This window comes from Protopterus annectens, chromosome 6.part0 (genome assembly GCF_019279795.1).
Source record: "Protopterus annectens isolate FY-2018-M chromosome 6.part0, PAN1.0, whole genome shotgun sequence".
Classification (NCBI taxonomy): Eukaryota; Metazoa; Chordata; order Ceratodontiformes; family Protopteridae; genus Protopterus; species Protopterus annectens.
The window spans coordinates 1,058,691,535-1,058,718,572 of record NC_056737.1 but is presented as its reverse complement, the minus strand read 5'-3'; the positions used below and the strand labels follow the sequence as shown (position 1 = coordinate 1,058,718,572).

Genomic DNA, 27,038 nt, shown 5'->3' with positions numbered 1-27,038 from the left:
TGTCCTACAGAAATAGGTAATGAAATGGAATATACCAGCAGAAGACACAAGTCTCTGTGTGCCAATTCTAGCATTTCTGCCAAAATGAAGACCTGTAGAAGAGATACCAACAACTACCCTGTGCAGAAAAGTCAGGTCTCCAAGCAACGCTAGCACTTGTACAAGACAAATGCTAAAAGGAGTAGCTCGAGAACAAGTTGTGGTTCAGGGAGGAGAGTGAACCTTTACTTCTATCCAGAAATTCCAAAGTTTTCATATTAAATCCTTTCAAATCTTCAAAATAAGTTATCTTGAATGAGTAAATTACTTAAAGATAAAGATTTAATAACAAAAACTTTGGATAGATGCCAAGGCTAAATCTCTTTCTTGAACCACAATCTGCTCCTGAGCTACTCCCTTTAGCATTTGTTCTGTTCGTCCTGGCTGAGGCCTCTCAGGTTGGTTTAGCTTGGACTGTGCTACTCCCACCACTTGGGATATTTACTGTTTTTAGCACTTGTACAGTACAAGTGAAACCTGAAAAGTAACTTATCAGATCAAAATTCAGTACTATCATGGTGAGATTTAGCGTGTAGAGAATGCTGATATGGATAACGTACTGTTACAGACCAAAAGGTATAATATTTTGCAACTATTTGAAAACCTGGAAAAGCCATCATTAAAAAAAATGTACTTTAAACTTTGTAAATACACAGCAAGCACAAATGGAATCCTTTACCTAGCTTGAGACTCAGCCCAATCTTTGGCCGTTGTTCCTCTGGCTGCTGTTGCTCTGGTGAGTTCTCATGTGGAATGATAATACCACCAGGAGATTCATCACCAGGTGTGTTGGGTGTAGCGTTTCCACTTGCAGAAGAGACAGAAGGTGCAGAAGTGATGGGTCGCATGGTGGGTTTAAGGCAGGGTTTGGTTTCTGGTACTGTAACTACCTCCTCCTCTTCTTCCTCCTCCTCCTCCTCTTCCTCCTCTTCTTCAGGCTCTTTTCTTTCTTCTTTTTCCACTTTTTCTTCCTCCTCTTCTGACTCATGATGTGGTTTCAAAGGTGGTGGCTGGAGTCGCCTTTCCGCCTCTTGCTCTAGCTAAAATAAATGATATTAAACATAAAACCCAATGAACTGATGTAAATGAAAAATAATTTGAAGTCACTTAGCAAGCCAACACATTTACTTATTTATTTCTTCATACTATATCCCAGCAAGGAGTTACAGTAACTTCCAACAACTACAAATATGTGTTGCAGAGCGTAAGAGCTCCACAGACTGTTAATGTAGAGCCTTCCTGTTGTCTGTCTAGGTTTTTCCTTGGTACTTGCTTTCCTTATAACTCCCAAAACATTACTGACAAGACTAATGTAATCAACTTTGCCATTGTTAGCAAAGAAAATGCTGCAATGTGTCCAAGACAACTCTTTCTCTTGCCTGTTATCTAAATTCAAACTACATGTAAAAACCCAGCTGCTAAAAAGTATTAAAACAGTCAGTTCTTACCCGTTGCAGCTCTGCGTCTGGGTCTGGATGACCTTCTGCCAGCAATCGCTGCCTAATCTCTTCCAGTTCTTCTTTCTCTCTCTTTCTGTCCCTCTCATCCATCTCGATCTCCTTCTCTCGGTCTCTGAGCCTCTTCTGCAAAGCACTACCCCTACGGAAGAAAAAATACAGTTATTGGAAAAAAAAAACATTCCGGAACATTAACATTTGCCATACTGTTGTTACATGTACCATTAATGCACTTTACAAAAGACACGACTATAAAATGCCGTAAATTAATATATGTGAATACCAGTACGAGGTACAAAAATCAAAAAAGAAAACATCAACTTCAGCATCAAGGATGCGCTCCATAGCTTTGCATACCAGACTCGTCACGCTAATGGGGTGATAGTTCCCAGGGTCTGTACTTGCTCTCCCTTTATGGATTGGGGTGAATGTAGCAGTGCGCCATTCATTAGGGACATAGCCTGAGGTAAGGCTGTGATTGAACAGGGTACACAGATGTGGTGCCAGTTCGTTTTGTAGCTCATGTAGGACACAGCCAGGGATATTATCGGGTCCCATGGATGATGTATTCTTGGCATTGGAAAATGCAGCTTTTACCTGTGTCGCAGAAATGATGGGCACCAGGCTTTCTTCTGGCATTGTGATAAGGCCCTTGGAGGTGGAGAGAGGGGTAAAGCTGGCACTGAATCTGTCAGCCAGTATGTTGGCTAAACCTGTTGGCTCAGTATAGGAGGTGCCACTGTGCAATAACTCAGAGCAAATCTAGGTATTGCCTTGGAGGTTTCTGATATAGCTACAGAAGGCTTTGTGGTTGTTTTTGGTGTCAGCCACAATTCTGCCTTCATAACTGGCTTTGGAGGATTTGATAAGGGATCTCACCTTTTTGTTGAGACTGATAAGGAAGGTTTTCCAGTCTTGTGACTTCATTTTTTTGCAGCGGTTTCTTCCTTCTGTTGTAGAGTTTACTGATGGCTGGGGATCATCAGGATTGGCTTCCTTTTTTGGGGGGAGAGCGTCTTAGTTCTATTTGGTATGGCAAAGTCCATGCATTTATGTACATGCTCATACAGTGCACGGTGTATGATTCGGCAGTCATGCAGCTATTTTCCATTGGCATGGGTGCCAAGAAGTTAGCCACTTCCGTTTTTAGGAGCCCAAAGTCGGCTTTGGAGAAGTTTTCCAGGGTGGTCACCTTAGCGGGGGGAGTAGGTAAGATGGAGATTTCCATGGCAATCAGTTTGTGGTCGGATTTAACCAGGGAGGAAATGACTATAGGTATGAAGCAACAGTCTTCCCATGTTGGTGATAACCAGGTTGAGGATGTTGCTTCCTCTAGTGGGGGTCAGAATGAGCTGGTTCAGGGCACTGGAAATGATAAATTCCATAAAGCGTTGGGCCTGTTCATTGGTACTTGAATAGTTTTCCCAGTTGATGGAAGGGTAGTTAAAGTCACCCAGTATGAGAGTATTGGGTTGGACCTTGATAGATTCCAGAGTGCTTAGGAAGTTAGAGTAAGAGTCTAGGGACATGTTTGGGTTCTGCGGCAGGCTATGACTTGTATCGCCATCTTACCCAGTGTTAGTTGTACCTGAAGTATCTCGGATGCATTATGCTGGACTACCAGTCTAGAGGTGTGCGTATCCTTTAAGTATATGGAGACACCACCTCCTTTGCAGCTTCCAGCCATATTCTGGGGCCGAAAGGTATGGAATGAATTGTAGCCTGGGAGAGCAGGGGTGCTTTCTGCATCTTTAAACCAGGTCTCTGTTACAGCACAGATGTCGACATTCTCCATTTTGAGGAGAGCTTCAAGCGAGTGTATCTTGAGATTTAGACTTCTAGCATTGAGCAGCATGACCCTCAGATTGCACTTGTTTGTAGCTATTATGGTGGAATTTTGGTCTTTGGAGCACTGCCTAAAAAGGCACTATAGGGGTGGCAAGAGCCTTAACCAGTACCCGGAATCCCAGGGGTGACAGATGCAGGCCGTCTCTGGCAAAGCATCGAGGTCTGTCGATCAGGTCATCCCAGGCAGACAGATACTGGATCCCCTTAGAATGACACCAGAAACTTAGCCAATTGTTTAAGTCAATCATTTCCTGCTCGTACTGTGGTATTCTGGATGACGGTAGAATACTGCTCAGGGCTAGGGTCATACCTGCTTGGGCCACATAATCCCGAGAGTTCCATCACATCTCTTTTCATGTAGTCCAAGGAGGTATGTCGCAGGTCATTCACATGCACAATGACGGAGTCATATTTGTACTTGTTGTGGAGTGACTTGAGTGCATGTTATGTGGTGGATCCTGGCACCCCTAAGAGATGACCCAGTTGTTCTGAATTTTGGAACTTATGTGGACAGTGACCTAACTTTTGACTAACATGAATCTATTGTTGTAAGTATTTCTATACTGTACAGCTTATAAACAAAGGGACTGTGCCTACATCTAGGGATGTCACTTGGCTTAATGAAGGCTGAGTAAAGAGGGACAATCATTGAATATAATGCCCACCCCCCTTTGGCATGTATCTGTCCAGACACATGAAACAAGTGAACACCCACAGAGACACCTTAATAAAAGGATACAAGGCCTAAAAAACATAGATGTCCTACATGGATGGACTTAAAATCCTGTCACTAAGACTGCTAAGAGGTGACTCTGACCCAGTACTGATAGATTTACTGCAAAATCAGGGAGTCAAATGACATCAGAAATGCTCAGTCTACAGATCTAAACCTCTTCTGCAACTTCAACAGAAAGGTATGGACAGACAGGTACATTATTACATTCAAGTGCAATTATATAACATACATCATGGTCAGAAGTATGTCAAAAACAAAAAAAGATAGTTGGGTGCACAAGACCCAGGATAACAAAAGTGCCCAATCTTGGTAGGCGCACTGGTGCCAGGACTGGAAAAAATGATAGTGTAGAATCCTCAAAATACAGAAACATTCCTACAATGGGGCCAAGCCCATGGGGAGGACAGCCCCCCCCCCCCCCCATTGTAGAAGGAAGTAGCAGTCCACAAAAACTGACAGGCCAAAGAAGAGCTATAAAGACGATAGAGTGGACTATTGAGGATAAGAAAGAAATTATGTATTGTTACTATTATGCAAAAAGCTCAGAATGTCCAAATAGAGTACATATAAAAAGATTAAGAGATAAATTAGAGGAAAGAAAAATATTTCTGTACGAAAAACTGTTAGAAGCTTCAAATGAAAATTTGCGTTCAATTAATGCAACATATTTTTGAAAAAAACAGTATATAGATTAAGAAACTTTGATCTATTTGGAAAAAGAAGCATCTGAGGAAATGCGAAAAAGTAAACAACAAAACCTAAATAGTTTTGAAAAGTATAAAAAAGAAATATGGACATGGGAAAGAAAGTGAGATTTGATAAGGTGCAATATTTATGCAAATGAAAAAGCCAAATTAATTAATATACACAGAAGGCAGCCTCAAAGACATCTGAAGAGAAATATAGGCAAAGGTATCCAGATATGGAAAATTTCACAATAAGAAAGATAATATCACAAAGATGGAATGTAGAAAAAATAATTAGTGAAGTAGAAGTTAAAAAAATAGAAGTGGAAGTTATGGAGTGCCTGTGAAGTGAAGGATTGATGAAGAAGGTCCAACACAGGTTACATCACAGCATGATGGAACAAGTCCCCAAAGTAAGGAGAAACAGGAAGATCAGGAGACATCTGAAGAAGAAATATGGACATGGGAAAGAAAGAGAGATTTAACATGGTGTAATATCTATGCAAAGGAGAAAGCAAAACTAATCAATACAAAAACAGCAGCACCAAAGGTATTTGAAGAGAAATACAGGCAAAGGAATCCGGATATGGAAAACTTTACAATATAAAAAATAAGAAAACAGAGGAAAAGTAGAAAAGGAGATTAGTAATGGAAAAGTTAAAGAAATAGAAACTGAGGTTATGGAGTACCTCCAAAGTGAAGGATTCAGTGTAGAAAATCTAATGCAGAAAGCCCCACAACATGATAGAGCAATAGATATCCAAATTAAGGGGAAACAAGTGGAACAGGAAGCAATTGGCCATGTGCCATATCAAGATATTTTGGAGCCCTCCACAGGAAACCAGTATAAACGTTAACTTGAAGGTATTTAGCAAGGGAAGGAAAAAAACTGTGGAAACTCTGATGCAGTCAGTGTTGAGTGATAGGCCAGTGAGTTCCCCATATGATAGAGCAACGGATGGTATAGGATGAAATTTAGGAGAAGGTGCCACAGGAAGATGCTACAGAACTTTCTATAGAATGCCCACAGGAAATGGAAAATAAGGGATGTGCCCTCAGCTTGTAAGAAAATGAGCTAAGAGAAGAGTTGTTTGATTTAAAAGAAACAGATATATTAAAATCAACGAAAGAAATAAATGGCAGAAGGTCAATAAACCCCCAAAAGTTAGAAGTCTGATAAAACAAATGAACGCAGTAATTAGGACTGTCCATAGAGATCCATGCAATATAACAGAAGTAAACAGATTATATTACTGTGCAGCTAAATTAATAACTGATAAAGTTCTACCACAAGAACACAGGGTAGTGAGGGAAAGGAAGGGGAGAAATTGAATACCATCACGGAAGTATCGAATAGAGAAAAATATAAAGCAATTAAGACAAGAAGTGTCACTGTTAGAGAACTACAGAAGAGGGACTAGATCAACAAAAATACTAAGACAGACAAATGTGATGAAAGCAATGCACAATATTAGAACAGACCAGGATCTATTGTGCACTATCGCAAATAAACTAAAAATTTCAGCACAGGCAGAAAAACTTAGATCTGCAGATAAATATAAAGGAAAAGTACAAAACAAGCAATTTATTGATAACCCAAAAAAGTTTTATAGAGAACTGGAAAACGAGATAAAAGGAATTGAAAAAACGCCAAAAAAAAAAAAAAAAAAAGAAATAGATGCATTTTGGAGAAGTATCTATGAAGATCCTGTGGAACACAACAAACATGCTAAATGGACAAAATAGGAAAAGGAAAGAACAGGACGTTTAAAGGTACAAGATGTGAAATGGAATTAACAGCCAGAGAGATTGAAACAAAGTTAAGAAAAGCCTCAAATTGGAAAACCCCAGGCCCAGATGCATTACCTAACTTTTGGTTAAAAGTATTAACATCTCTGCACAAAGACTTAGCCATGAGTAAGAACTATTTATATGTGCACCCCGAACAGACACCAACCTGGCTAACAATAGGTAAAACAATGCTCTTACGCAAGAGTGAACCTGCAAGCTACCCCAAAAAGTATAGACCAATAACTTGCCTTCTGACAACTTATAGGTTTCATAGGTGTTTACTAGGCTAACGGCTACAAGAGCCTTTTTAAGCCTAGCCATGCATCCCAAATCTCTGACAAGTTCTGGTACCCTTGATAAGTGTAAGTTTGGGCCTGGGAGATGAATCATTTACAGGTTACCTGTTTCTATTAGAGACACAAGTGCCAAACCAGGGATGAATTTCTGGATTATCATCCAGTTGTTCAAGTTGCACTTGAATTGGGTTAGGGAGGAACTCTGCTTCACATGGATGGGGAACCTGTTCCATAGACAGGGTAGTCTCTAAGATACATATCTATCTCTCTAGCATGTCCTATTTATCACAGGCAAGGTTCTGCTTCACATGGATGGGGAGTCTGTTCCATAGACAGGGTAGTCTCTGAAATACATATCTATCTATCCAGCAGTTCCTATTTATATCACAGGCAAGGTTCAAGTCTTTAGAATGGGTAATTCTGGTACTGTTTGTTTTGTGGACGTGCAGGAGGTCCATCAGAGTGGTGTCTGACATGCCCTGTATGCCAGGCATAGATCTCCCTTCAAAAGCCTGCAGGAGACAGAAAACAGGGATAGGGCCTTGAGGCGTCTGCATAGGACATATTACTTCCATCCTGTATTCCTTTGGTGAGGAACCTCTGTAAACACTCTAGTTGTTGGACATGCCTGGTTAGTTACATACCAACGGGGGCATTGTACTCAATGACTGGTCTGATGAATGCCGAATACAGTGAAACAATGATTTCCTTGGACTTGGATGCCATACCTTTGTTTATAAAGTTGCGCAACATAGAATGATTTCTTAACCACTGTAGACACGTGATGATCAAAGGCTAGATTACTATCTGTGTCCTTAAGTCCCTGACTACTGGGTCAGTTCTAAGGGGTGTGTTATCAATATGACAGCTACCAGGGATGGATGACTTCCCAAAGGGTATGATTATGCATTTCTTGGCATTTAGTTTTAGTCCACGGCTCTGATGCCAGTTGCTTGTCTGTGTCAGCCCCTCCTGGCGAACATTTTTCTCAGTGTGAGATTCAATGGCAGCTCCTAATTTGCAACCATCTGCAAATTTAGTCAGCCAGAGACACTGACAGTGGCTTGGACTTCTGAGAAATAAATGCTTAAAAGGAGCGGTCCAAAGTCTGATCCCTGAGGAACTCCACTTGTGACTGGCCTCTTTGTAGAAGTGGACTCCCCAATTCTAACTTCCTGGGTCCTGTCTGTCAGCCAGTTGGCTATCTACCGGGTGACATACGGGCTTGTACCTAACCTCTTGAGTTTGTCAGCAATGCCTGAATGGGGTACTGTGTTAAATGCCTTGGCCAGGTCAAGGTAGGCAGTGTGAACAATTTTGCCCTCCTCCATTGCTTTGGTGAGCTTCTCAAAGAAATCAACCAGGTTGAGTAGGCCATGATCTGCCCTTGACAAAATCAAACTGAGTTGGGTCCTGTGTCTAGAGGTTTACTACAGCGCTACAGATCATCTCGATTTTTTTTTTGTTATAAACTATGTACCATATTCTTTTCTATTGTAATGTTTATCCATGTCATAGCTCTGCCAAAGAGTGATGTGCTTACACTTGTCAGTCTATCTCTGTCTTACTGAAATTGATTTGTCTATGCATTCATTCATTCATTACATGATATAATCCAATCATTGTCAGAAGGAAACAGTGTGACAGTGTGTCTTGTTTATCTTTTAAGTGCATTTAACATTTTATTTCTCCTCATCCTTCCATTCTGTGTTTTCCTTTTTTCACTTCTCTTGTGTCCTGTTGAATGCTTCTCTGGATTCTCTCATCACTACCCATTCTGGAAAGATCATTCCAGGAGGTCTATAACTGTCTCTAAGAATATATTTTTGAAGCCTTAGGAAGAAGTTGGTCCCTTCATTTTAATTCCTGTGCCCTTCCCTTACCCTCTGTCTTTCCTCTTTAGAAAGCTGTCTTCACAGCTTCTGAGCATACTCTTATACACCATTATTATATAAACTATACACATGAATTGATGCCAACAGAGTTTATAGTCATTTAGAAGAAAACTCAATTATGGCAGTAGAACAAAAGGGCAATAAAAGAAAGTCCTATGGAACAAAGGATCATCTGCTGTTAAAGTCATAGTGGAGAACTGTAAAGAGGGGAAGAATCTAAGTATGGCATGTACGGACTACAAAATTTTTTTTTGATAATATCCCACATTCATGGATAAGAGTGATCGACTACATTACAGTGATCTGAAACATTGGCAGACCACTCTGCAATTAAGCCATGATAAAGGACAAATCATCCAAGGGTTAAAAATTAAAAGGGGGATATTCCAAGGGTGACACTCTTGTCACCATTTCTATTCTGCCTTGCCCTTAACCCATTAAGCTGTTTACTTAACAGCTTGGGCCATGGCTATAATTTAGCTCCTAGAAAACAACAAAGTCTAAAGATTTCTCATCTTCTCTTTGTCAATGATTTAAAACTGTACAGCTCATCAGATGAGAAACTGAAAGCACAGCCGCAGGTTGTCAAAACTTTTTCAGATGATATCAGAATGTCACTTGGCCTTGATAAATGTGCAAAAATTAGAAGTTATGTACCTACCATAACGTTCCATGTTAGTTGTCTTCTTCTCTCCTTCTTTCTTTCTGGATGGGTTCAGAGCCGAACCTCGACTCCGACTCGGCCACTCTAAAAGCACGAGAGCTAGTTCCACCGGCTCGAGGCTCCCCTATATTCCACAATGCTAGGCGGTAACTCCTCAGATCTCGTTTGTAAGCTAGGCCCAGCTAGAAACATTCCATAATATGGAAGAAAAGGGATAACCCACCTCTATAGGCCTACTGAAGGGTGTCCTAAACCTGACTGAGGAAATATATATATATATATATATATATATATATATATATATATATATAGAGGTGGTAGAAAGGATAAAGGTCACAAACAAACTCCTCTAGGTCTGTCCAGACTAGGGGGAAGGAGGGTGGGACGCAAGAAAGAAGGCGAGAAGAAGACAACTAACATGGAACGTTATGGTAGGTACATAACTTCTAAATGTTAAGTTGTCTATCTCGTCTTCATTCTAGCTGGATGGGACCGCGTCCCTAGCACCTTGTCCCAGGTGGCCTATCGGAACAGACTCTTGAGTACAGTGGAACCAAAGTTGGCTCGGCCTCTAGAGGCTAAGTCCAACTTATAATGAGAAATGAAGGTATGGGGAGAAGCCCAAGTAGCTGCAGCGCAAATCGAATCAATAGGCAGTCTTGTCTTGGAAAGCTATAGATGTAGCTAAAGCTCTAGTTGAATGAGCCCTGGGTTTGGTTGGCAACTGTTGATGTCTGATCTCATACACAAAGGTAATCAAAGAAGTAAGCCATCTAGAAAGAGATACCTTAGAAACTGGAAGGCCCATTCTGCCTTCTGCATAGGAAACAAACAGTTGATCAGACTTCCTAAATTGTTTGGTCCTGTCTAAATAGTACCTAAGTTGGCGATGAACGTCTAACCAATGTAATTTTTGTTCCGATCTGTTCGAATAGTTAGGAAAGAACACAGGAAGATCAATGGTTTGATTCATATTTGCCGGTGAAGCTATCTTAGACAAAAAGGACGGGCTGGTACGTAAGGACACCCTATCCTTATGAAACAAAAGATAAGGGGATCTACTACACAGAGCATGAAGTTCAGAGACTCTTCTGGCTGAAGTAATAGCTACCAAAAAGAGTGTTTTCCAAGATAGCAATTTCATTGAGCATGAACCTGCAGGTTCAAAGGGGGGAAGAATCAAGGACGTCAGAACCAAGTTGAGATCCCATGGAGGAGGAGGATCCCTGATAGGTGGTTTGAGGAGAAAAACTCCCTTTAAAAAGGCTTTGCAGAGTTTGTGAGACATAACGGAGGACTCTGAGACTCCAACATGAAAGTTAGATATAGCTGCCAATTGAACCTTGATGGTAGAAGGAGACGAACCTGAGTGGAAAAGTTTGGCTAGAAAATCTAGAACTGATTGAATGGAAGCAGTGAAAGGATCTATATCCTTTGAATGCGCCCAATAGGAAAAACGTTTCCACTTACTATGATAAATCTTCCGAGTGGAAGGTTTATGAGAGGCTATTAAAATACCTCGAACTGAGTGAGATATTAGAGGAAGCCTGGCTAGAGTTGGAATTGGAGAAACCATGCTGTGAGGTTCAGAGAAGGGAGGGAGCGGTGCAACTGACCCGACTGATGGATCAAGAGGTCTGGAACTGGGTCCAGATGCCAGGGTTGCTCCAACAGATAACGGTGAAGAAATGGGAACCAAACCTGTCGAGGCCAGTAAGGGACAATGAGGATCATGGAAGCTTTCTGAGCGATGGCTTTCTGTATTAGTTGAGATATCAGTGGGAAGGGAGGAAAAGCATACAGAAGTCCCCGGGGCCAATCGTGGACTAGAGCGTCTCTGCTGGGATGGCCTGGTTGGGGAAAGAGGGTGAAATAATCGTCGCACTTGCTGTTTTGGGGAGTAGCGAAAAGGTCGCAGCAAGGTCGGCCCCACTTTCGAAAGACTTTGTCCAACACTGAATTCTTCAGAGACCACTCGTGAGGCATGAGAATAGCTGTGCTCAATTTGTCCGCAATCACATTGGACTTCCCAGGAATGTGCATTGCTAACAGAAACCGCTGAGAAGAAATCGCCCATTGCCACAGTCTGAGTGCTTCTCGACATAGGGGGTAGGATCTGGTTCCGCCTTGTTTGCTGATGTACCACACTACAGACATATTGTCTGTCTGAATTGCTATAGTTCCTTTGGGAAGAGAGTCTTGTAGGGCTTGCAACGCTAGAAGCACTGCTCTCATCTCCAGGACATTTATGTGCAAGTGGCGTTCGAAAGGTTGCCATATGCCCTGGACCGTCCTGCCCTGGTAATGTCCCCCCCACCCGATCAGGGAGGCGTCCGTTGTCAGTGTAGCAACCGGACGGGAAGGAACAAAGGGTCTTCCTAGGAAGAGCTGGGGGGATGTGACCCACCAATAAAGACGATTCTTGCATGATTGTGTTATCGCAATGGAATGGGACATTGGAAGTTGTTGGTACGACCATTGTGTGAAGAGCATCCATTGTAAGATTCTCATGTGGAATCTGGCTAAAGGAAGGAGAGGGATAGCAGCCGCCTTCAGGGCCAGTCTGACTTTGATTTTGTTGCTCTGCAAAACAAGAGAGACTTGTCTGTGTATGTCTGCTATTCTCTGCTCTGTGAATCTGGCTGACATGCTGACTGTGTCTAGATTTGCGCCTATAAAGGTAATAACACGACAAGGCGACAAGACAGACTTTTCGTAATTTATTGAAATGCCTAGTGTTTGACTTGTGTGAAAGGTATAGTCTCTGGCAAGAAGCAGAAGACGCTTGGTGGGGGCTGTAAGGAGCCAGTCGTCTAAACACGGAAACACTTGGAATCCTTGACGTCTCAGATGAGATGCGACCACTGCCATGCATTTGGTAAACACTCGGGGGGGCTGTAGTGAGTCCAAAGGGCAGGGCCCTGAATTGGAAATGACTGGTTCCCAGCCTGACAGAGGAATCTCCTGGAGTGACTGCTCATTTTGATGTGATAGTACGCATCCTGGAGATCTATAGAGCACATTCAGTTGTCCCGCCCCAAAAGGGGTAGAATGGACTGCAGCGTGACCATCCGAAATTTTGTTTTCTTGACAGACTTGTTCAAGTTGCTGAGATCCAAAATGGGTCTCCAGTCCCCTGTTTTCTTTGGAACCAAAAAGAATTTGGAGTAGATTCTGGACCCTTGTTGGTCTGCTGGAACTGGTTGAATGGCTCTTTTTGCAAGCAGCTTTGATATTTCTAGCGCTGCTTGTTCCCTTTGACTGGGTGGAACGTCTGGAAGGGATTTTTTTGATTGCTTTGGAATGCGAAAGAATGGGATTGTGTAGCCTTCGGAAATGATGGACTGTACCCACTTGTCTTGAGTTAGGGATTACCAGGCTTCTGGGTACAGAGATAATCTTCCCCCGACTGCCTCCGAAGGTGGACAGTCGGGCAACACCTCAGGGATGCTGAAAGGGCTTGTCGGAGAAGGTTTCTCGACTGCCCTGATTCTGCGGGCCCCCTCTGCCTCTAGGATGGCGTCTACCATTATTGTTCCCCCCACTACCTCTAGAGGGGAACCGACTCTGTGTGTCAGGCAAAGCACCTTGAGATTGTTTGCGGAACCACATCTTTCCCCCCTTCTGGCCTTTGGGGTAAGGCCTAGAAGGAGTAGAAAAACGGACTCCCACGGCAGACAGAGTCTTGCCTTCCGTCTCGCACCTAGTCAGGGTTTCCTTCACTTGAGGACCAAAGAGGGATGATCCACCAAACGGGGAGTTAGCGAAGGATGCCTTGAAAGGGTCCGCAAAATTACATAGCCGCATCCAGGCGTGCCGACATAAGGCCACACCTGTACCTGCCGCTCTACTCGCTCCATCCGCCGCATACGAAAGGAGGCGCATGGAGGAGTTAACTATTGAGTTGAGGGTAGCCAGCTGAGAGTTCATCCTATCCTGAAAACCCGCAGCTGTTGGATCCTTTAACATTTCACTCGCTTCCTTGATCAAATCTCTCTGGAGACGAATGAAATGACACAGGTAGTTCAGCGAGCGCATAGAAAAGGTCGCTGACGAGAACATCCGCTTCCCGTACCTGTCCATAGTCCTAGACTCCTTGTTAGGAGGATGGACAGGTACTGAAGGATCAGCTAGCTCCTTCTTGGTGGCTGCAGCCACCACCATAGCATCCACAGAGACGCCTTTGGTTAAGAATTCTTTGTCCTTGGGGGCAGTGATAAACTTTGAAGGTCTCCTGGGGGTGGGGTCCACAGAGTCAGGAGCCGTCCAGGCCTTCTTTGCCACCACCTGCATAAGGGGGTCAAAAGGAGGGGACACCCAGGAGGTGGAAGGGCGAGAGCCAAGCGCCTCAAGATACACCGATTCATCCTCTGAAGGGTTGAGGGCTGGCCAATTCCCCTCTGTTTTAGGATCTCGAGGATGTCTGCAAAGGAGACATCTTCAGAGGGGAACGAGGGAACCTTCAGAATCCTCTAAATCGGTGTCAGAGGTGACAGACTCAGGGGAGTCGATGTGCTTCCTCTTGCACTGCCTCTTCCTAGGAGGCTCTCCTACCGGGTCAGGAGAGGCCTCGGAAGAGGAGGAGATCCCCACTGGGGATACTTGAGGAGCTGTCTCTCTGCGATCCGGGATGAGGGAGTGAGCAGAGATCACCGGAGGCACTGTGGAGGGAGGGGCAGATGGAGCCGACTGTGGTGTTGAACCAGGTTCTAACACGCTCCTCATGACCTCGAAGGCACCCCCGTCAGGCAGAGCCAGAGGTCTCCGCTCCGAAAAGCTGAAAACTTCCCCCGGCACCGACAGTGATGGCTCCGAGGCCGATGTCGGAGCCGAACTCACCAGCGCCGAAGCACCGAGAGGGAGAGCGGGGTCGGACAAGGGTCCGATGCCACTCGCTCCCTCGGAGCCGACGAGGGAAGTCCAGCGCCGAGATTCCTCCAAGGAAGAAATCGGAGCAGACGACGGTACCGAAGACAACGGTATCGGTTCCGACGCAGCTACAGTCTCGGGTCCGAGCCGCCCCGGCTCCGAACTCAAAGGAGTCGGAGGAGGAATATTCTGAGTGATGGGATTAGCCATCGACTGTTGAGTCGGGCTTTGAAGCATCTGGGCCAGTGCCTCGGACTTAAGAAGTCGACTCACTACCCTCTGAAGGTCATGATCTGATAGTCTTGACGACCTAGAGGAGTGAGATCTATGGCTCCGTTCAGACAGCAATGGAGATGCTGGAGCCGAATGAATGGAGCCGATAGATGGTGACCGGGACCTTTTTCTGGAGGTCGGTTCCGACAATCTGATCGGAGACGACTCACCGGTGTCTGCCTCGGCTCCGGCCGGAGCCGAGGAAATAGTAGGGACATGAGTTCGAGAATCATCGGCTCCAGCCGGAGCCGATGTTCGAACAGCCTTCGAAGCCCCAGAAGACGACTCAGATACCGGAGCCGATGGTCTGGTAGGCTTCGAGGGTTTCCCCGAAAATTGAGTCGGGGGACCCTCAGGCTTCAATAAGCCCCTTAGAATGAGCTTATTTTTAAGCTCCTGCAGGACTCTAGGGCTGAAGCCATGGCAAACAGCACATGAATCCTGCAGGTGCAAAGGTCCCAGGCAGTAAACACAAGAAGTGTGACCGTCTGTCAGAGACATCTTCTGACAGCACGAGTCACACTTCTTAAAGCCTGAGACCTTTGAATCTTTAGACATGTCCAAAGAAGAAAAAAGTGTAACCACACAATCACACACACCGATTACACTTATCAAAAAATTAAATTAAATTAGTAAGTAATTTAGAAAAATTAAATCCCTAGAAAACACAGTCGCTCCAACTACTAGGAAGGGAGGGACTGGGCCTAAAGCCCAAGGGAATAACTTTAGAATGTTTAGGAGAAAAAGGGAAAAATTTGGACTAGGAATGGAAGGAAACTACGTAACTTATAAATTTACTAAGAAAGGCTAACTTAAAAGGGGTCTATCTAAGATACAACTAGTTTTTTTAAAACTAACCTGACGAGCCGGTTGAAAAGCACCTCGATCGCTGTAGCGGCAAACGAGATCTCAGGAGTTACCGCCTAGCATTGTGGGATATAGGGGAGCCTCAAGCCGGTGGAACTAGCTCTCGAGCTTTTAGAGTGGCCGAGTTGGAGCCGAGGTTCGGCTCCGAACCCATCCAGCAAGAATGAAGGCGAGATAGGCAACTTATCAACCTTTAAAGCAGGAAAACTGCAGCACCAGAACTGATGACGGATCAGCAATAAAACATGAACAAATGCGAATAAAACTTAGTAAGGAATATTTTAGAAGACTTAAAAATTAATCCTGAAAACAGCACTGACATCTAGGAACAAAATCCAAGCTATAAACCAATTTGCTCTTCCCGTCCTAATTACAGTTTGGGAGTTATTGACTGGCCCCAAAACGTGTTGGACAGATTAGATATTAAAACAAGAAGGATGCTTCATGCTCATCAAATGATCTATAAAAATCAGTGCATACCAAGATTATATATTCCCCGTTCTGAAGAAGGGGATGGGCCTAATTGAAACTGACTACATGTATAGAGCTGCAATCGCAAGACTCCACACATCTACTACCTCACAAGACCCAAACGTAGTGAAAGTTTTGAAAGATGAGGAGAATAAATCTAAGACGACTTCTCTGCTTAACCTAGCAGAAGCATATCAGTTGTCAAGCAGGAATAGAAATCAAACCAGAAATAGATAAAAATCAGGCAGCAAATGAATGTACAAAAAACAAAAGAAAGAATGTATGGTGAAGGACCAGATGAAAAGGCAAGAAACGTGGAAAAGGCATAAATATAGTTGCAAGTATTGAAAACTTCAGGAAGAACCTCACGTTGATCAGGAATGAACACAGGAATGGTTAAGAAGAGGTGAATTCAAACCAAGCAATGAAAGGTTAATACTGGCGGCCCAAGACAATGGGCTATGTACACGCTGGTTTACAAAGTCCAATGAACATGTGGGAGAAACAGACAAATGTAGATTTGTAAAACCGAATTGGAAACAGTCGCACAACTTGTTGCTGGTTGTGACATACTAATGGCAGGAGGACTGTATACTGAAAGGCATAATAATGTGGCAAGACTGCGGCACTGGGGATTGTGTAAACATTATGGTATTGAAGTGGCTGAAAAACACTGGAAACATGAGCCACAAAGCATCACAGAAAATGATGAATTCTATATCACATGGGATCATCCATTACAAACAGTTCAAAAGACAGATGCTAGAAAACCGGATACAGTGGTCCAAGAAAAGAAGACAAAAACAGCATTGATCATTGAAATCACCACAGCCAGCGACTACAGTGTCCTGCGTACAGAGAGATGCAAAGTTATAAAATATCAGGATTTGCAAGCAGAAACAAGAGCAGTATGGAAGAAAGATACCCAGATAGTTCCAATAGTAGTAGGAGCAATGTGTCTTATTAAAAAAAAGAGTCTACCATCATATTTAGACATGCTACCAATACATGTAACTCCGTACAAATTGCAGGAGGAGTCATTACTGGGCACTCTGCGGGTGCTGCGAAGAGCACTTCTGGCTGACATCAAAGAGTGAAACAATACTAATTTCATGAACTTTAATCGTACTTTGACTTAGGAATGGGGTCCATTCCTGTCATGGTATTAGAAACCCAAAGACTTGGGAGAAATTAAAAAGGGAGAAACAGGTATATCTCACAGATGACACCGCTGCTTTAAACACTCTCTCCCATCTACATAAAACAAAGTTCATCCCTATCCGTTTTCAAGCATAATTTAGATCTATGGATGGGTAACAGAAAATTTACCCTGTACTAATGGGCAGAACCAGCTCCTAAATGCTTTACCCCATGCATGGGTCCCCTGAAATTATCTATGGTACAATGCCAGTTATTCTCATCAACAGTAATACAGGATTACAGACTACAGGATGGGTAAAGCCAGTCTATAACCAAATGGGATAGGTTATTTCGAGAACAAAAAGGGAAATAGGCTATGCTTAAGATGGCTCACAGGGGCAGCTAGCCTAGTACTAACCTACGAACTTATGTGAACAAGGGAACTGTGGAAAGGTGTCTTAAGAATCAGCTATTCTCACTGTAGTCTTCCCCACCCCAAAGGACAGATGTACAACTGGTGTCTGTTCTGTCTGCATCTCCTCTCTTCCATGACAGACATCTCCACAATTAACACTGTTCATCCGAAAGGCAAAAACTTCCAGTGATATCTAACCTCCAACTCAGGATTTCTCCCAGAGTCTGCAGACCAAACACACACTCCCCTCCCCCCTCCAGCAAGGGTGAGAAGTCTTCTCTTTGTGAATCCTGTTTCATCCCACCCATCTTCTACAGCTCCAAGGCCACTAGTTGGATCTAAAGTCACCTAAGCCACATGCAACAGGGCTTTGTCATTCAGCATCAAAAAAGTTGGTAAAAGACCAGGTAATTTAGTTATTTGTGGTACAGAACATGAAAAGCACTAGTCAGAATGGTGAACACTCCTGCACTAGCTAGGCCTCTGACCAAATCTTACTCAAATTCAGATCACACCATCTACAGTTGCACAAAAATAATCAAACTTCACTTTTATTGCTGCTACAAACTTACCTGTAATACTTTGGATCATCCCGATCATCGTCATAGTCTTCCAGAAACTCTTTAAGCCTTTTACCCTCTTTTGCCTATAAATGCACATTGACAAGCCACAATGTAAGTATTCACATAAGTATTGAAGACAATAAATTAAATCCATTCATAATCTTCTCCAACAATTAACTTGGAAATAAACACTAAATAGATTTTCAGGCAAGGCATGTCACTTCAATCTCAGAAAGAGAAAAAAACTGTTATAGCTACCTATTTTTGACTAGAGATAAAAAATGCAAATGTAAAAACATTTTTTACATGCCATATTCCTCCCAAATGTCGTCAAAGTTCACTTTTAAGTACCATGTCATCACCTCAAGTTTCTAACATAACTTGACTGAAACACAGTAAATAGAAGGTTTCTCCAAAGGGAGGCACCCCAAGTAATATGAATACATACCTTGATCCGTTTGTGGGGGCCACATTCAAAGGTCAAACTAATGACTAGTGGACTTCCTCTGCTTTAACAAACTGGCGTCTCCAAAGTTACCTTTGCCTTATCAGGCATGGATCCTGTTCCACAACAGTAAGAATTCTTAAGTGATGACATGTCTGCTATTTTTTGGTAGCTTTGCTGGTCAGCATGGCAAATCAAATCTTAACAGCCACACTTCTTAGGTTCACAGGTAGGTAACTAGGCTATCGGCCCGAGAATCTACGTAAGCCTAGCCAACAAGAACTTATAAATTATAAATATATATTATAAATTATAAATTGCTACCACTATTCTGGTGTGGTTAAAAAGACTGCATATTTTACAGTTTTGAAACAGTCAAAAATAAATTAGCCATTTGCTATACCTTGTGCATCAATAAAAGACTATAACATTGTTTTTCTATAATCTAGTTCTGGTTTTCAGATGGTTTTCAAACCTACAGCATTTCTAGCCAATCTACATTGTTAGCAAGCTTGCACACTTGTTCCCAATTACCTTTCTAGATATAAAGAAAAGTTATACACTTACCGTTTCCCGTCTCCTTTCTTCATCTCTTGCAGACAGGTTTTCATACTCCCTTGTTTTTTTCCGTTCTCTGATCTCCCAGTTCTTAAGACGCTACAGAAAAAGGACAATGTCTTGTTTAGATTTTATTCTAATAAACACAGTAATGGCATTGTGTATGAAGCAGACATTTTCTAATTTTCATTTCTAGTATAAGACTCAGACAAATACAATTCTGCAAATTAAAGCAATAATCATAAGTAAAGTTATAATTAACTTTCCAGATTTTCATTTTTAAACTGACCTTGTTGCAAGTGATACTGAAGGCTGCCTAGAAAAGAAGTAATGTACCTCAACTTACAGCAAGCACACCTGACAAAATGACACACCTTCCCTTAATCACACCGGAAGTTTGCACCTTACCTTAACTCCTACAACATGGGTTCCGACAGAAAATGATGAACATCGGAATCATTTGGACTTCTCATTTTTCTACCTACTGGACATGCTCTCTCTGTCAACTTAAACTGATTTTATGTCTTTCCAGCTAAATAAATAAAGTAAAAGTAAAGGTTCCAAGTGATGGAAGCAGCCCAATCCAAGCTAAATCAATGTAGGGGAGCTGATCGGCCCCAGCCAGGAAGAACAAAACAACTGCTAAAGGGAGTAGCTTGACAGCAGGTTGCGGTTCAGGAAGGAGGGTGAACCTCTAGCTTCTGTCAGGAAGTTCCAAAGTTTTCATATTAAATCCATCCAAATCATCAAAATAAGTCACCTTGAGGCAGAATTCAAGCTTTGCAATACAAAGTAATCCACATAATAAACAAAAACTTCCTTGAACTATCCCATGCACTTCTAAACTGTTTTTGACACAGTTTGGCATATTTGGTGCTCTTCAAAATGTGTTACTCCCCACATAATGAATTTAGCACCAGTCTTGTTCATGACTAATGAACAAGGAAACCTTTCTACAATAAGCATTACAAAAGAAATCTGAAATGTGCAAATGAAAGAAAAGAAATGGCAAAGTATGGGGCTGCATGAACCCTCTTAGTCCTGTGTAAGATATCATGACATGCTCTGATCAGAAGCAGACATATGCTTCCAAAAGCATAAATGAGAATATTTAAGAAATGTTGCAGAGATGTAGCCATTAGATGATGACAAGCCAACTATCAACAACTGCAAAAGGCATTTCAAGGTAATAGCATGTAAATAGTCATGTAAGTAATGCAAAACATTCCTAGAAAAAAAAAACAAGTAACAAACCATGAACAAATACAAAACGTTCACATGTTGCACAGGTATTATTATTAGCATGGATTAAGGAGTACATGTTTCATATAAAAACTTGTATGACAAGCCTTCTGCAAAAGGAGTCTGAGGCAATGCCCCATTTCATTTTTTCAAGGTCTGCTTTCTTGATAATTAACACACTCATCTCTCATTAGCTCAAGACTACAGTTAAACTTATGTTAAACTACACTTTCTGGTAATCACTTTTTTTTCCAAAATCAGTGAAGATCCTCTCCTTACCATCTCATAATACCAGATCAAATTTGCTTCTTTAAGCAAGTACCAGCTATTGAGGGTCTGTTCTTTGTGGAGCATCAATAATGAGTCTATTCACAGGTGTAGTTATGGTCAAATACTCAAACAAATATATGTCACATCAAAGGTCCATTAACAAAGCTATTTTTCTTTGTCATCCTGAGGTAAGGCCTCAAACTTAAGAATTAAACATGCGCTTGAAACTTCTGAGCAACAGGCCTCAGAGTAGTAGACTCATCCAAATAGCCCTCACCAAATCTGCTGGGTCTGATGGAGAGGGAAATTTCAGCAATCACTTCCACAGATCAGTTTTGACAGCTCTAGGCCAAAGGCTGATCAATTGACTATGGACACTGCCAGCACCCAGGATGCTCTCCAAAGTTTAATTTGGGTACCTTTCCCTATCAAGTCTTTGGCTGCAACAGGACTGGAGCAGCATCTAATTCCAATTAACTGGGCCAAATTAGTGTACTAAGTGGCGCCAGTCTGCTTCCTGTAAGACTAACTAAAACACAGCCCAGATGTTTTCCTAATGATCAAGGAGAAGGCATATCCAGTAGCTTGCCAATTACTGGCAGATTTGTGTTGCAACCTTTTACACCGCTGAATGAAGTCAATGAAGCAGAAACTAAATTATGAAGATCAGGAATTTATACACAATAAATTATTGACAATATTAGTAATATAAATCCACAAACTATGAATGTTGTTTCTAATTTGGATCCAGTGTTATTAAGCATGGCACTAACACACAGTTCTAACAGAGTCTGGACACCATCATTTGTTGACAAATGCAAGACAGATTTATTTTATTAAGTAAATGTGGTAGCACCAGTTTTAACATAAATCAATGTGCCACTCTTCACGATGGAAAGGTATATGCATGACATTCTTAGTTCTCAGTAGCAGTTGGCAGTGGTTTCTTTATAATAATGTTCAGCTGATTATAGAAAAAGCATCTCTCTTACAATTTAACTCTGTGGGTGCCCTGTATTCAAACAAGCATCTAGCTGTACTGCAATTTACAATGGTCATAAGACTAATCACCAAATGCAATACTAGTTTTCTCTGCTACTCCTCAGAGGATATACAGAAACTGAAAGCCATTAAAAGCAAAGTTACTAACACAATATGAAGGGTGTACAACACAATGTAGGGCTAAGACAAAAATGCTAAATATGTTCAGGTCACACACAGGTTATGGAGAGAGGTGATCACTAGGCATTTCTTTTAACAATAATTAACAGCAAACCATGTTTAGATCTGAAATAAGGTATTAACAACTAGTTACCAAAAATCATCATCATCTGATCCGATTAGTTTGGCAGGTTCATAAGTGTACACTAGGCAAACCACCACTACGGCCTTTATAAGCCTAGCTGTGCAACCCAAATGTGTCCCACAAGTTATATGTTTTAGACATTTATATGGGGTTGATTGTTGGTTATGGCATTATTTACAGATTTCCTCTGTTCATCAGAGACATGGGTGCCACACCTAGGGTGAATTTTCAATTTCCCATCCAGTGGTCCAAGTTGAGCTTAAACAGAGTGGGTGGGTGGGGGGGCTTTCTTTTACATGGATGGGAAGCCTGTTCCAGAGAAAGGGAATTCTCCGAAATACATCTTTCTCTCCAACATGTCCTCTTTATGTTGCCAGCAAAATTTAGGTCTTTAGATTTACTAGTTCTGATGCTGTTTTGTGGATGTGCAAAAGTTTCAGCAGAGGGGGGCCAAAGATGCCCTGTATGCCAGGCATAGATCACCTCTCCGCAGTCTGTAGGAGATGGTGCTTTGAGGTGATCTGCACAGGACATTGTGTTTATGCTCTGCATTCTTTTTGTAGGGAACCTTTGTGGAAGTTCCAGCTGCTCCATGTGTCTGGTCAGGCACATACAGAAGAGAGCATTACACTCAATGATGGGTCTGATGAGGGCTGAGTACAGTAGTACAATGACTTCCCTGAACCTAGACGCCATGCACCTGCTTATAAGTTGAGCAACATAGAAGGACTTCTTTACTACCTTGAATACATGCTGGTCGAAGGTCAGGTTACCGTCTACATCTGTTCCCAGCTCACTCACTAATGGGTCAACTTTAAGGGGTGTTTTATTGATGATGTAGTTTCCTGGGGTGGCAGACTTCCCAAAAGGTACTATAATGCATTTCTTTGCACCGAGTTTTAAGCCATGGTGCTGGCACCAGTCAACTGTCTGTGTTAGACCCTCTTGTAAGATGTTAGTATCTTGGGTGGATTCTATGACTGCTCCCAGTTTGCAATCATCTGCAAACTTTGTCAGCTAGAGGTTTTTGATACTAGTCTTGACTTCTGAGAAGTAGATGCCAAAGAGAAGCTGGCTCAGCACTCAGTGTCGAGGGACTCCACTAGTGACTGATCTCTGAGGAGGTGGTCTCATCAGTCCTAACTTTCTGGGTCCTATCTGTAAACCAGCTTACTATCCAGTGAGTTATACAGAGATTTATGCCTAATTCCTTAGGTATGTTGATAATGCCAGAGTGGTGTACTGTATCAAATGCCTTAGCCAGGTCAAGGTAGGCAGTATGCACTATTTTATCCTCAACCATTGCCTTGGTGACCTACTCAAAGATGTCCAGCAGGTTCAGCAGACATGACCTTCTTTTCACAAGGCCAAACTGGGATGGATCCTGTGGCTGAAGAACTCCTATGTCTTTGTCGATCATTTCCATGAATTTACATACGACAGTAGTCAGAATAACGGGTCTGCAGTTTCCAAGACATGTTGATAGTCCACCCTTAAGAAAAGGAATACTGTTGAGCTCTCCATTCTTGTGGCACGAAGCCGGTTTTAAAACCACAGTTAAATAGCAATTCCAGTGGCCCTGATGGGTCATATTACAGACAGGTATCTTGGGATATTATCGGGGGCCCACTGAGGCTGTGTTCCTGGCCTCAGTGTGTGCAGTCAGAACATGCCCTCTATAGTTGAATGGGTTATATCTGAAGGTGTTTCTTGGGAGGTGGCTGGAGTGAGTGGTGGATAAAGTTAGAAATGACCACCAAAACTTGTAACCAGGAAAAATATGCCACCAAACACCAATTACGTCCCGGCACTATTAAGGCTGTCCTTTATCTCTCACTTTCTCCTGCTGAACCTCCGTAGTAGTTTGCCAGCATAGACCACGAATAAACGGATAGTTTAAAACTAATTCTTTAATATAAATAACAAAAACAAACATGAAAACACCTCAGATTTAGCGCTTTCATCTCCCAAAGCGGAGACTTCTTCAGAATCCAGTTGTAAACTAATCCCTACAGTCTTTTATATTATTCTTGATTCCCAATAGTAGTTAATTAAATTGATTAATTACTTAATACAATATAAAGTTTAAATTTAAATTTAAAAGGGCACTTCATCTTCATGTTGAACCATGTCAAAATACCATTGATAGTACAAAGTAAAATATTCTAGGTATACATTCTTTTAAAAATACTGAATGAGTAAATAAGTGCATAAATAAATAAATGAATAAATAATTAAATAATTAATTAAATATCTTGATGCTGATGAAGAGACATATGTTATACAATAAATAATAAATAAATGCAGTATAAATATGTATATATAAATAATTAAATAATTATATATAAATATAACTATAAATATACATGTATATATATCTTAAATATGAATAATAAATATGAATAATAAAATATAAATATTAATTTGATAAATTTTGTATAGATGTTGAAATAATCAAATTAATTCTATGCAAAAAGTTCTATGCAATAAATAACAATAGATAATAGTATCTTGAATTGTTTAAGAACTTCTAATATGCGAACTGTCAACATGACATTCAAAGCAACATATTCAAAAAACATTTCAAAAAACATTTCAAAAACATCTCAAAATCCATTTCAAAACCCACTTCAAAGAACATTTCAAAAAAACATTTAAAAAACATTTAAAAAACATTTAAAACATTTAAAAACATTTCAAAAAACATTTCAAAAAACATTATGGGACCAATTATATCTTATTATTGCAACATCCCTATCAATATTTTAATCACCTTTTTTCTTTGATGTATTGTATAACATTTTAATATAACATTTTAATACATGTATATATATATAATGATATATATAATGTATATATATAAGTAATACATATATACACACATATACACACATATATATATGTATATATATATGTAACACTTAAAAGGCAAAATGGATTTTGAGATGTTTTTGAAATGTTTTTTGAAATGTTTTTTGAATATGTTGCTTTGAATGTCATGTTGACAGTTCGCATATTAGAAGTTCTTAAACAATTCAAGATACTATTATCTATTGTTATTTATTGCATAGAACTTTTTGCATAGAATTAATTTGATTATTTCAACATCTATACAAAATTTATCAAATTAATATTTATATTTTATTATTCATATTTATTATTCATATTTAAGATATATATACATGTATATTTATAGTTATATTTATATATAATTATTTAATTAATTATTTATATATACATATTTATACTGCATTTATTTATTACTTATTGTATAACATATGTCTCTTCATCAGCATCAAGATATTTAATTAATTATTTAATTATTTATTCATTTATTTATTTATGCACTTATTTACTCATTCAGTATTTTTAAAAGAATGTATACCTAGAATATTTTACTTTGTACTATCAATGGTATTCTGACATGGTTCAACATGAAGATGAAGTGCCCTTTTAAATTTAAACTTTATATTGTATTAAGTAATTAGTCAATTCAATTAACTACTATTGGGAATCAAGAATAATATAAAAGACTGTAGGGATTAGTTTACAATTGGATTCTGAAGAAGTCTCCGCTTTGGGAGATGAAAGCGCTAAATCTGAGGTGTTTTCATGTTTGTTTTTGTTATTTATATTAAAGAATTAGTTTTAAACTATCCGTTTATTCGTGGTCTATGCTGGCAAACTATTACGGAGGTTCAGCAGGAGAAAGTGAGAGATAAAGGACAGCCTTAATAGTGCCGGGACGTAATTAAAGTTAGAAATGAATTTATCAGCCAGCAGATTTATTATATCATCCAGTTCAGTGAATGTGGCACCTTTACCCACTACTTCAGTACACTGTTCTGTGCTGCCTTTGAGGTTTCTGACATAGCTGAAGATGGCCTTATGGTTGTCTTTTGCTTGGCAGGCTATCTTGACCTCAAAATTGGATTTAGTGGACTTCATTAGCCCTCTTAGCTGCTTGTATTTGGATGAGAGTTCTTTATGGGAGTTACATTTCCTGATTTTAGCCATGATTTATTTTCCCTTTTGTTGTATAACCTGTTTAATCAGGGTTGCCACCAGGGTGGTTTGTTTTTGGAGTTAGTTTTGGGCTTACTTCTGGTAGGTACAGCAGCCTCTATGCAGCCAATGGCACGGCTGCATGGAGTTTCTGTGAACAGTTCTACATCGGCTGCTGTTTTTTTTTTTTTTTTTTTTTTTTTTTTTTATTAGGAGGAGCAATGAATTTTGACAAGCTATCAAACTATCACTTAATAAAAGTTAGTTTGCCTTGAAATAGTTACGCACTGTAAGCAGCACAGAAGATTAAGGCAATGAGCTGAAAATAAGAGTTATGTACTTACCATAACTTGGCATCTGTGTTATCCTGCATCATCATTCATCACCATAGGGTCTAGGATCCAATATCGGATCTGAGCTGGCAACAATACTGCAGATGGATCCAAGGCTCCTCCCTCTCCCATGATGCCCTGCTTCCCTCTGACACCCAGATTTATGAGTTTACTGCATGACTCGAGGGAAAACTCCAACTTCCTCCCAGATCTACAAGGTAGCAGGATGGTGGGAGGGAAAACGTGCTGAATCATGACGTAGGATAACAGATGCCCAGTTACACGACTCTTAATATGATGCTATCAAAGTCATCACTCATCACCATAAGGTCAGAGTCCCCAGCTACCATCAACCCCGGGAGGCCACAAAGAAGGACATGCTGGAGCACAGTGGAGCCAAAGGAAGCCCTGCTCCTGGAAATTAGATCAATCTTGTAGTGATAAATAAATGTGTGAGGGTTAGACATGTGGCAGCAGCACAAATGTCATTAATAGAAAGTCTTGCTAAAAAGGCTTCAGAAGTTGCTACAGACCAAGTAAAATGAGCCTTGACATTTCCTGGGAACTGAAGGTGGGAAAGGTAGTAGACCATGGAGATGCAGCCCAATATCCACTTAAAGATAGTGAACTTAGAAACTGGAAGACCGCATCTACTAAGGGAAAAGGTCACAAAAAGCTGTTCTAGCTTACGAAAAACTTTTTGTCCTATGCAGGTAGAACCATAACTGTCGGTGAACGTCCAAGGTATGCAGGATGTACTCCTCTTTGTTGGAATAGTTGGGGAAGAACACCAGAAGCTGAACACATCTGTTTAAAGATGATTCAGAAGCAATTTTGGGCAAGAAAGAGGGATCTGTCCTAGGAGAGACT

The 27,038-nt window shown here is 41.0% G+C and overlaps 1 protein-coding gene across 4 annotated transcripts in view; it reads right to left on the bottom strand.

The window, feature by feature from the left end:
• Positions 1–27,038, bottom strand: part of RBM25 (RNA binding motif protein 25) — a 1,759,384-nt gene that overhangs the window by 183,354 nt on the left and 1,548,992 nt on the right. For all 4 annotated transcript variants that reach the window (XM_044074670.1, XM_044074671.1, XM_044074673.1 and 1 more), the window contains exons 11-14: positions 19,023–19,112; positions 18,020–18,093; positions 1,488–1,638; positions 719–1,079 (exon numbers count right to left, since the gene is read on the bottom strand). In XM_044074670.1, coding sequence (XP_043930605.1) covers positions 719–1,079; positions 1,488–1,638; positions 18,020–18,093; positions 19,023–19,112 — 676 coding nt within the window. The remainder of the gene's footprint in view (positions 1–718; positions 1,080–1,487; positions 1,639–18,019; positions 18,094–19,022; positions 19,113–27,038) is intronic.